The 12,154-nt window shown below is 29.8% G+C and overlaps 1 protein-coding gene across 1 annotated transcript; it reads left to right on the forward strand.

Annotated features, from left to right (window-relative positions):
- Positions 1 to 2,675: 2,675 nt before the first annotated feature.
- Positions 2,676 to 11,248, forward strand: LOC113523420 (uncharacterized). The gene is made up of 7 exons (XM_026909395.3): positions 2,676 to 2,921; positions 4,067 to 4,249; positions 5,027 to 5,337; positions 5,652 to 5,811; positions 6,288 to 6,402; positions 8,449 to 8,582; positions 8,935 to 11,248. The coding sequence occupies exons 1-7, from the start codon at positions 2,799 to 2,801 to the stop codon at positions 9,034 to 9,036; spliced, it is 1,128 nt and encodes a 375-aa protein (XP_026765196.2). The 5' UTR covers positions 2,676 to 2,798; the 3' UTR covers positions 9,037 to 11,248.
- The last annotated feature ends 906 nt before the right edge of the window (positions 11,249 to 12,154 follow it).

Consider the following 12,154-nt stretch of genomic DNA (forward strand, 5'->3'; position numbering starts at 1 on the left):
GAACAAACAAGTGAAAAGCTCTAAGCCGGCTTATTCTTCGGCTTAATTTTTAGTTGCTCACATGTGCGCTAGATGCCGCTACTTTCCTAGCTGCTCGCCAGCTCTGGCTAATAAATTAATTTACCGATAACTATTAGTTGCATAAGCGAACAATAGATGGTGTAAATCTCTATGACGTTTACTAATGTTGCGGAATGTTCTACCTATACATATAAATAATAATTACCTATCTATCTGTATCGTTTCGGCGGTGTCGTCTTGCGTTTTTATACATATATAGTTTAGTAGGTAAGTATTGCACGAGACTGCGTAGGAGTTTAAATAGCTCGCTTTAAATGAATCGTAATACGATTTACTGTACATAACTCTCCGAATGTGTTAGGTTTTCTTTTTTTATAAATAGATAAGCACTTAGAATATAGAATGATACGATATCATCAAACCCTGGTTACCATCTAATATCAAAGTACTCGCAAAGACGAGTTAAACGAGTCTAAACTCGATGGGGTTGCGTCGTTTAATTACGGAGTTCCTATGACCACCTTGGAACTTTATTATCAGACCCTAGTTACCATCTAGTATCAAAATACGCGTCAAGACGAGTTACACGAGCCTAAACTCGATGGGGTTGCGTCGTTTAGTTACGGAGTTCCTATGGCCACCTTGCAGCTCCATCATCAGACCCTGGTTACCATCTAGTATCAAATTACTCGTCTAGACGAATTAAACGAGCCCAAACTCGATGGGGTTGCATCATTTAATTACAAAGTTCCTATGGCCACCTTCCAGCTCAGTTTAGATCAGATCAGTTCTGTGTCATAATAATATTGCATTGTCATCCGATTTCTACATGTCAGAGTCTAGTTAGAACAAGCTAGATCACAATTAAAATCGAAAAACAGAAATTGACGTAGTCGCTTATTAATCGCAATATATCAACATGTGAACACAACGTAGGCCGCAGCCATTAAAACAATTAATTGTTACTCAAATATTAAATATTTTTTTTCTTCAAATCTATAGGACTTCCTTCATTTTACTCAAGCAGAAATTTGTATCAATTTCTCTACATTTTACTAAGTAACCACTAAGAGAAAGACAACAAAATACTATACTAATTATATAACGCTGTCTGATTGACAGATACCACATTTGTGAAAAAATAAGCAAACCTCTCTAAAGCTTTTGACTTCTTTTCAAATATCTTATCAAGATTTTTTTTACAGTTTCGCGAACAATTAATTTTTATACATAATACGACAAAAATACTCGATCTGGAAATGCTGTATCTAGAATTTCGGGTGAACGGATAAAACAGATTTAGTAGTGCACTAAATAGAAACAGCGCTATCTGTGAAATAATGTGCACAAACTTGCAGCACGACCTCGTTAACTAAACAATACTAATTAGATCGAAACACAATAATTTCCTGGTAGAAATAAAACAATTTTTGAATTTTAATATAACTAATGAGATACCACTTCTCTTAAGAATCTATTTTATTCATTTTTACGTTTTTAGGAGATGTTTAAAATAAAAATATACATATTTTATAAATGATTGTCTTTGTTTTCTAAGACTTACGAAAGGATTAATAGTAAATCGTGACTAGTATCGCCATCTATTAAATTTTTTCGCTCTGCCAATTTTTTCTTCGTCATGGTATCCCTCTACTGACTAAACACTTATTAAGCATAAAAACAACATTATAATTAATATCTAATCTAGTATTAATGAGGATTATCTTCCGCCATTTCTCTACGTCTATCTCTTAACGTAATATTTTAATTTAATAAAAATACTGTTATATAGACTATCAGAAACTATATTTAAAATATTTTTTACTTAAATCTGTTAAAAAATTTGTTCTTATCTCAGATTCTTATTGATTCTATATTGTTATAATTATTTTTTTGCTGTACTATTAAATTGAAATTTTAGAAAAATGGCGTCTCCGAATTGATCTCATTATTTGTCTAGGACTGGCTTCACCTCATCAGCAGACCTCTTTGTAGCAGACTAACAATTATTTAAGCAGAACAATTATTTAATTTTTATTAGTAAATAAACACAGACATATAATTATCCAATATATGTAGGCACAACATTTCCGATTGAAGTGACAAATCGCAACGTATACAATAAATATTAATCTGATTGTCTTTAGTTAGGGAAAAGGAATGTTAGTAATGAGATTTAACAGGGCCATTACTAATAATATATCCTAACAGGTCGATCTCCACGTGGTTCCCTATGGAAACTACCGTGATTAATTTTTTATGAATTCATCACAATGGGTCAACTAAGCTGTTTCATCTTCACCTATCATCTCTCACTGGTGTCTCGCCAACGTAAACAGGTAGCGCAGGCGGATTTACCATTCCATTTTCATTAATTAAAAAAAATGACCTTGTTTATTTGATGATTTGATTAGAATTATTTTGTTTCAATCCGCTACCATTCGTATGTGTGTAATCTAATCGACTTTATTCATTGGTTCATCTGCTGTCAAAAGTAATCTGAACAGTCAACACACAGGTACGAATGTGGTACAAAATTATAAAACTCACTATTATTTCGTTTTCCACATTCTTCTCTATCTTTTTTCGATAACATGTATCAGAATGAGAAAAATATAATCACTTTTTTTATTTTAAACGAGTTGTATTAAAGTGTACCATTGTAGATATAAATACGCTTTACCTACTGAAACTCCTGTTGTATTGTACAATTTTAAGATTTTTTTACTTGATTAATTTACAGTGTTTTATCAACAAAACTGTTGATTTCTGTTGTAATGGCTCTTTGTGTCTGTAAATGTTTGAATGTAAACTTGGAAAGTGAAAAATTTGAAGATAATGTCGATATTGAGAAGCTGGAAATATCAACTACCGAACAAAGGGATATTTTTTTCAGTGAGGTACGACAGTCGGTAAACATGTCTTGACCTTGGCTTGTAAAAGGGCTGTTGTTTAGTTGTTAAATGCTCGAATTACATTAGCTTATTTTATTTATAGTTAGATAATATTCTGTTACTTCCTAAGTATTCATAATATAGTACATGTGCATTCGGCTTTAATATACTTAAATTGGTTTCAGGTTATTTTAGAATCTTTATAGTTTTCCAAATACTAGTTTTTATTTATCAATAAAATTAATTATGTATTGTTTGGAATTTGATTCATGTATATATAGAATTGAAATTCAGTTATATATTTATGAAATATTGTTACTAAAGCTGGTTAATAATATGAATATATTTAACCAATTTAAATGGGATAATAATCATGATATAAATCCATTCAATTTTATTTACGAATATTTATGAAACAAGTTTTGTTTATTTTCTTTTGTGTTTAAACTAGGTTATGAATTATGCTAACAGGTAGGTACCTAAGTATAAATCTGCTATCCCATCCTGTTAGGTTTTACACTTCATTTGGCAACTCACTTCACTTTCACTTCTCCTAAATTTTCACTTAATCAAATTTTTATATTTTGTTAGCTTTGGGAATCACAAATCAAATGAAAATTATAGTGATTTTAGTTAATATGCAACTTTAATGTTACTTGCAAATTCATTAGCAAAATACTAGTTTGACTTTACCGAATAGTACTATTGCTCTGTAATATAATTGGTTTTTAATGTTTGTGTTAGCATTAATAATTAAATTTGGGATAATGACTTTTTATTTAAGTTATTTATTTTAGGCAGAATTATAAAAAAAAAAAAAAAATAATAATTCTGTCTGAAATACACAAATAACTAAAACAAAAAGTCATCTTAAATCTATTGAGAACTTATGAATCAGAGCTTTGCCTGAATTCTTCAGTGTATCATGTATCCTATATATGTAACTTATTCATGTACCTAATTTTATTCCTATCTGTTCAGTCATTTAAACATGATTGAGTTAAAAACAACCAAACATCTTTATAAAATATTCACAATTATTAGTAGATTTATTATTAACAGACTCCTGGTTTGAACAGCAGATGATTGGTCTAATTATCCAGCTTCTATATGTTAATTATTAATATTTTATAAATTTATTTTTATTTCAGAAACTTCTGTCATGTTTTGTTAGCTCTTTAAAAATAAAAGTCACACAGCAAGCTTTGTTGGGTTTACGCACGGTGGGTCGCTGGGTCATCCACTCGTGCCTGGCTTGCAACCAAAGCACTCATGCTGTATTAAGCGACCGAACAAATGGAGAGAGCATTGCTCTTATTAACAAATCCACTCTTGTAAGTATTAAAATAATTTACGTTGATATTTTTATATAAAACCACTTTTATTATTGTGTTATATTTATATTTATGTGTATTAGTACTTGTGAGATTCTGATACTATTTTTTAATGAAACTACTACATTTTAGTAAATATATTATATAACTATAGACTGCATATACATGGCTACCTAATGATTATGGCTATTTATATATTTTTGTATGTAGCTACATACAAGTAAAATTGTTTTATTTTCAATTAACTCCAAAAAGAAAAAGGTTCTCAATTTGCTTGTATTTTTTTTTATATTTATTACCTCATATTTCTGTCAGTTCTAAACTGATTTGAAAAATTCTTTTTTTATCTGAAAGGATATGCTTACAATTGGTCTTTTATAAATTTTATTAAAATCAGTTTATTATTTTAGTCTTTAAATCAAAATGTCTAGTTTTGTCACAATTGGATTTGTTTTTTTTTTGGTGGGGCACGATTTTCAATGTGTACAATAAAGTATAAATAAAATAAAAAAATAAAAATCTTTATTTATATTATATTTTTTATATATAGTAATGTGTTATTTACTGAATGTATACATATAGTTTGCAATTCAAATAATGACAGCACATTTTCATAGAATTTACTTATAAAAATTCAATATAATGCTAATGTGAAAATGTTTGCATCTTTGTTCATATTGTTGTTGTGCAATAGATCATTATTAAAAAGTTGAATAGATTTATATGAAAGTTGGCACATGGGTAGATTATATATTAACTTTATTATTTTGTTTTCAGACAACTGTGGAACGGGTGAATACTCTGAGAAAATCAAATAATTTCTCACCCGTCTTCAATTTATTGGTGCCTGAAGTAACCAATGATATTGATATGAAAGAAAACATAGACACAAATAATCGCATGTTTAATGATAGTAAAGTGTGGCCAACACAGCAGATGATTGGTAGCCTTAGCAAGCAACTCAACCAGACCCTGCAATCCCAGCTAGAAGCTATTGAAGATTCGGTCCGACAATTCAGAGATCAGAAGTATGCAGAGTATGAAGCTTACAGAGAAAGAGCTCAAAGAGATCACAAGATTTTAGCTAGGTAATAATACTATTACATTCAGAAATGTCATTGCACTTTTTAGTTTTGTTATTATTACATATATATTTAATAGGTACTTATTAAATACTAAGATTTTTTTATATCTATATTAAATCAAAATACACATTTTATTACTATATTGATTATTAAAAAAGAATAGAATGAATCATATATGAAAATATTTATTGATCATTTAATATTTTACTATGATTTTATCTTAATATACTTTTATGGGGAAAATATGAATATATCTCTTATTATTATGACATATTATGTACATTTATACTATTATAAAATTGTTTAATAAATTACAGCATTGTAAGCAAGGCGCGGACATCTGCAGTGGACAGTGAGGGCTGGAGCGTGGACACATCCATTGACAATGGTCCCCCATCACCACAACTACCTCCACTACAGAGAAGAAGACTGTCCTCTTTTAGAGATGCCAAAAAAGTTTCACAAAATAATATTAAGGTAAAATTTACTTACATATATATACTTATTTTAAGGTAAATGGAATCAGATTAACTTACTAGAATAATCATAAAATTTTGACTTTTCAACTTTTCTTTTGTTAATATTTATTTTATAATTTGTAAAGAAAGGCAATCAAAAGTAAAATATTTGTAAATTGAGATCAGGTGGAAACTTGTGGAGTAAACTTTTATCTTTTCTTAAAAACCAAGGATTAAGGATTATGATTAAGGTTTTTAGGAAAGAAAAAATAAAATAGAATTAAGATAAGCCAATGTCACTCAGGCCAGATAGTCTAAAATAAAAACATGATAAAATTCTTTATATGGAAGTAAAGGGTAATATTATTTGTAAATTATTCTTGTAAGATATTTTATATAAATAATGTTAAAGTATTATAATAACTAGCTAATTATTATGTATGTAATGTAATATAGTAAGGTATAAACAAAATTATTATTGTAACTATTATACAGGCTATAAACTTCCCGCCGGAAGATGATTCTTTAGATGCGGAGGAGCTTTTTGACTTAGAAGGCATGGACTCGCGTGGTAACGTGACATCAGACCATGATGACTATGATTCTGATCGTAAGTATCTATATCATGTACTCTTAAGCATTGCCACGCAGTCATTGCATGATTCACATTGATTTTAAAATTCATTTGTAGAATGTAAAATCTATGAAGGAGTATTCAGGAAGTGGTGAATCGTTGTAGTAATAGTTGTAGTGAGTATAGGTAACAATTATTGATAAAATCTGGCATGGGATGTTCATACCTAACAGTCTCCATAGCATATATTATAATAATATTATAAAAAGGAAAGATTTGATTGTTTGTTTGTAATGGATAAATTTAGAAACTACTGAACTGATTATTAAAAAAATCTTTCATAGGTGAAAGCTATATCAGGGAGCCATATAGGCTATGTATTACCTTTTAAAATTCTATCTACCCGTGTAAAGCGTGGCTGAACCACTAGTTATTAAACATAAAGATATTTGTCAAGGTACAAATTTCCAATTAATTAAGTTGGTAATCCAAATACCTGAATAGTTGCTGATACGACAGTATGGCGGAGTAGTAGAGAGCGACACTTCCATTGTTGTTTTACAACATTTTTGTTAAAATGATTATACTTAATATTATCCAAAATGTTATCAAGTTATTTTAGGCAATACATTTTATTTAACTTAGCAAATTAACTGACAATTAACTTATTGGAAAATGATAACTGACACCTATAAATACAACAGCGCTATAAATATTACAGAATACACTTAAGGTGTTCTTATATGTTCCTGAGAGCTACATGTGTGGTTGTGTCTTCATACTTTGTAATTTTATTACCATATCCCATCCTACAAACCGCAACAGTCGTGCAAGCATAGTTGGTGGCAGATATATGAGTGAGACAGAAGTACCCCTGCATACACACGGCATTTGTAGGCTTTGCCCTCCTCACGCAGTTTTAATGTCAAATGTCACTAAGTCTAGCGACAAAGTAAAGTAGTAATTTATGAGGTTCACGCCTGTTCTGCATCCTCATTTTTTATCTGTTTCTTTCTCTAGTTTTTTATGTGTGCTTGTCCTAATAATTGCGAAGTTTATCTATAGATAAGATTATGTCAAAAATATTTTTTAAATCTTTCTCTTGATCTTGATTAATATTAAAACATGCACTGTAAACTATGCTATATTCACCTAGCTTCACCGAGCTTGGTTTTTGTGGCATTTTCCATTAAGTTTTTACACAACTGCGAAATGTTTGGTTTTTATTTTGTTTATGCGTAATTTTAATTTTATATTTAGCCACCGTGACTTCGTATAATTAATCAAAACTAAATTTCTATTTATTATTTATGTTTCTGCTTTTTGCTTTCTATGCTTTTAAATGTGCTTAGCGAAATATGAATAAGTTATGTGTTACCTTCAACACAAGAGTATTAAAGAAGTAAGCCTGTAATATAGACTAGATATTAAGAATTACAGTGAACTTAATTACAGTCGTGAGCTTCTTTTTTATTTAATATATGATTATAGATTGGAAAAATTCCATTATTTAAGTTATGCATGCTGTTTTACGTTGGATGTATTTAAATACGTATAATATATTATGTCGGAAAAAGTAGTAGAAATATTCTAATTTTAAAGTTTAATATACCTATCATTTATCATGATCTAAACGCTATATATCCAGTTATGAAGTATACAGTGTTGCAGATTAAAAAATGTAGTTTTCTTCGATCACGTTTTTAGCATTGAAAACATGAGAATTCAAAAAATTAAAAAGGAGCATTTTCCTTTTTTTAACCAGCTTACAAAAAAAGACTTATAATTTGAATGTATTTTTTAGTTTCTTTAATGATAACAATCATAATTTATTTCTTATCACACCACTATTATAGAGATTATTGTATTATGCAGAACATTTTAACAATATTATTTGTGAGAGTTTATGTCACCAAAAAGTTACCAAGTATCTTTTATGGTATGCAGTATTTTCGCAAATTATGCACCTATTTTCGTGAGTGAGACCTGCTGATGATCTCATTATTTAAATATTCTGCCAATAATTAATAAGTAAGTAATTTAATTTAACACACAAAAATTTGTATGTTTTATTGTCTATAGAAGAAAGCAACGATGAAGGCATTCAAATGTCACGGCGCCGCGTCAACGCCGCCAGTGATATTGCACATTCGCTGCCGATCGATATGCCTAAATTTCCTAATGATCGGGCCACACGTAGAGAAATTGATGATGATGTAAGTACTATTTTTTGTTATTAATTTACTCCCACTTATATTAACGGTTTTGACAGTTATCAAACTATAAAAAAAGATCCCGTTAAAAATTTCCACTGTTATGGAAATCAAAAGAAAATGCATTTGCATTACTTGGGTATAATGTAGCTTTCAGTGGTGATTTAAATTATCAACTAAGGATTCTTTAAAAGCTATCAATAACGACGGTTACCAGTCGAGTCGCCACTAATTTTATATTTTAATTTGCCCTTTGAAATGTAGAGTATTGATCATAATAAAAATAGCTGTTTCTTCTATCTGTAATTTTCGTCGCGAGCATATCTCTATATATACGTATTTCATAAACCTTCAGGAGGAGCCGCAGGACATAGCGGCCAGCATCAAAGCACTGGCACGGTCGGTGCACGGCGACGTGTTTGAACTGCCGCGCCCACGTTTCTCCACTCAGATCTAGCTGTAGTCGGCATTTCTTGCTCAGACCTCTCGCCTTACCTATGTAAAATTTCTTTAAAACTTTACTTTGTAAGGACAAGTCCTGATCTACAACAATAGTTATGTCGAAATTAGAATATCTCATCGAGTTGTGTATATTTGAGCGTGTTTGCGTATCAGAGTAAGCCTGAGGCCACACACTGGTGCTTTAGATCGTGATCACAGTGACCCAACTCGCTGTTGCCGAATAACGACACAGCTAGTGGCTGTGGCAGTGTATCTACATCGTGATATAGAGCAGATGATGACAGCTTCGCCATTTGTTCGTAGTCATATAAAACAGAAAATATGAGGTTTCATTGAATCGAAAAAGACAAACGATGTAGCTAAGTTCGACTTGATAATAGGCCATATTTTTTGTATTGTCATGACGCATGACTTAGGAGTTAAGAAATAAATATAAAGCAGCTTAATAATTTTTATAATATGAATAAATACATTGAATATTATGATGAAAAAAAAAAACAAGTTCAATATTCCTTAACCACTGAAAATCAACTACTGCTCGGAATCCACGGAGGAGCAATATATGAACTGTCTATTTTGCAGACTCAATGAAGTTACACGGTATTATATGATACTTTTTATACAAATATGATCTGATAATTTCATTAAAACCTGAAAATCATTTACTATTAAACATTAAAAAGTAAGCCTGCTAATTCTGTTTGTCTCACTTATAATACCAACATAATAGAAAAGTAAGACTATAAGAAAGAGGCTATAAAACGTTACAATAATGAGCGTATCTAATTATATAGACAACCCAAATTGTTACAGTGTATATGCATTAAGGCAGTTGAGTATAACTTCTAAGAATTAGAAAAATTAGCCCGGAGACCTGGAGGTCAGATCCATCCGCAACAACTTGTATCTTGTAATATATACTGGACGACGCACAATAAGTCTCTTGAAGTGGAATTATTCCAGTACCTGTTATAATATAGTTTAAACTGTAATGATCACTTTGTCATATACCTCTAGATACAAACGCTTTACACAGTTAAACATTTTTATTCTTGTCTGTGTGAATAAAAATAATAAAATGTTTAATTATTCAATCATAACTAATGAAATAATATGTATATAATATATTGTACATTCAAATTTTCTGTAAAAAATAATATCACATTGACAATCGATCCCATATAAAAATCTGAAATATATCCGAAAATATAATAAGAAATAAACAAACGCAGGCAACGATTTTGATGTAAAAATGCATAAACAGTGGCGCGTTTTCTTTTGTTTAAAAAATATTCTTTAGTCAAAAGTTGCTTATGACCGGAAAAGATATAATAATTAATCTAAGGTGTTAGCTAATTTTTGACACTCGATACTATCTGGAGATATATGATCTTGAATTTTCAATGCATATAGTGACGTGCCAACCGTTAATAATTTTATTAAGAATATAAAAGTCCTGGTCGACTTGAAAAATATCATAGTTACGGGTCTGGCTTACATTAGTCTCGGTATATGAGTGGAAGCATATTTGTGTCTGTGACATGTTAAATGTATATAAAATTATATGTGAGTAACAAGTAAATTTATATAACTATCATAATGAAATGTTAACATCTAAGTCATATCTCCGTTAATAGAGACTTTTCTATTATTTTTATCAGGTGTTATCTTATTGATAAGTGAAAATGTACAAAAATATTAATACTTGCATTTCTTACTAGTCTTTTAGGGTCACGAATAATTTTTTTTTCAGGATTAAGTGTACCAAATCATGTCATATTTAAAAAAAAAACATTAAATGTACATAAAATAACCATTGTTATTGCTTTTGACGAAAATTAAAATTTTTGACATACATTTATTTTTATAACCATTTTGAATGTTTATGAGAATGAAACTATTGACTCGAAGAGTGGGCTTCATTGAAGTTGTAAGCATTCATTTATATTATGATTTTGTTTTGTAAACGTAAACTGTATTTTTAAGTTAGTATCTATTTGATATATTGTGTTAAACTGAACAAATTATCCACGACAATTCAGTGTCTTCCAGTAGCACTGTCCTGTAAAACGGAATACGTGATCTTTTAATTGTGATGTCAGTTCCAGTCAGTTGTTTTATTTTAGTTGTTTCATTGGTGTGACGTATATGAGAGGGAATTTGATTGTATTGATTTAGAGATCATATAATAAAGATATTGACCGTGATTATAGTCGTGTCATTTGGAAACATTTTGAAATTAAACCGATCCTTTGAACTATACTGCTTAAGGCCGCATATCTCTATTATGTAAACATAACATAATTTATTTTATTTTATAAGCACTTTTAACTTCTTCAGGTATATCCTACCGTACCCTGAACTGATTTCTTAGATAAAGCTCCATCTACTTTCCATAACCACGGAAAGAGAGGAATTAATGGGTGTCAATAATTTGCAGAGATGTTCAAAAACTTCTGATTTGGTTTCAGCTAATATAAATTAAATAAAACCAATATTTAATTTATTTAGGTTAAAGTAGCTCATGAATTCTCTTTTTGTCGAATTTATACGGTATGTAGTACATCATCGATGGTATCATCAACTTGACAGTGGGGCGACAGGACTTTTCCATTATTTGTGTAAATTTTTTTTATGGATAATGTCCAAACCATAGTTGAACAGCTAATTTAATATTATATCTAATAATTTTGGTTCCATAAAACCAAGGAATATGTGGAGGTTCAGCCTGAATAATTTTGTGCCATAAAAACTTTTTCTTAAGAAATTTCGTTGAAAGAATATTTATTCTTTTCAATCTTTTTGACCTTAATTATTTTAAATTTAGATATATATTCAGTAAAATGTGTCATGACTGATATTCCCTACTTTCCGTTTAGCTAAACTAGGCTTTATGGCTACTATGTTTACTTCTTCATTACCCCGTAAGCCGTGTGCTGGATCACGTGTTTAATTTATGAATGAGTTCTAAAATTTTGTAAGCAATAGGAAATCCTCTCATTCCCAATGCACAACGAATTAAATGCTGTATCCCGCTCTTACAGTCTGATAAAATTTTTAGTAAAATATAAGTACAAGTATAAAACAATTATATAAATAAAAAAATTGCAAAT

The sequence above is a fragment of the Galleria mellonella genome, unplaced genomic scaffold (assembly GCF_026898425.1).
Source record: "Galleria mellonella isolate WM207_F2 unplaced genomic scaffold, CSIRO_AGI_GalMel_v1 utg300, whole genome shotgun sequence".
Lineage (NCBI taxonomy): Eukaryota > Metazoa > Arthropoda > Insecta > Lepidoptera > Pyralidae > Galleria > Galleria mellonella.

What these genes read in the sequence shown, in the direction of transcription:
- LOC113523420 (XM_026909395.3), top strand. Translation starts at nt 2,799, where the DNA reads ATGGCTCTTTGTGTCTGTAAATGTTTGAATGTAAACTTGGAAAGTGAA. An exon ending in GGGATATTTTTTTCAGTGAG is followed by an intron (nt 2,922 to 4,066) that starts GTACGACAGTCG and finishes TTTTTATTTCAG; the next exon opens with AAACTTCTGTCATGTTTTGT. An exon ending in GATCACAAGATTTTAGCTAG is followed by an intron (nt 5,338 to 5,651) that starts GTAATAATACTA and finishes AATAAATTACAG; the next exon opens with CATTGTAAGCAAGGCGCGGA.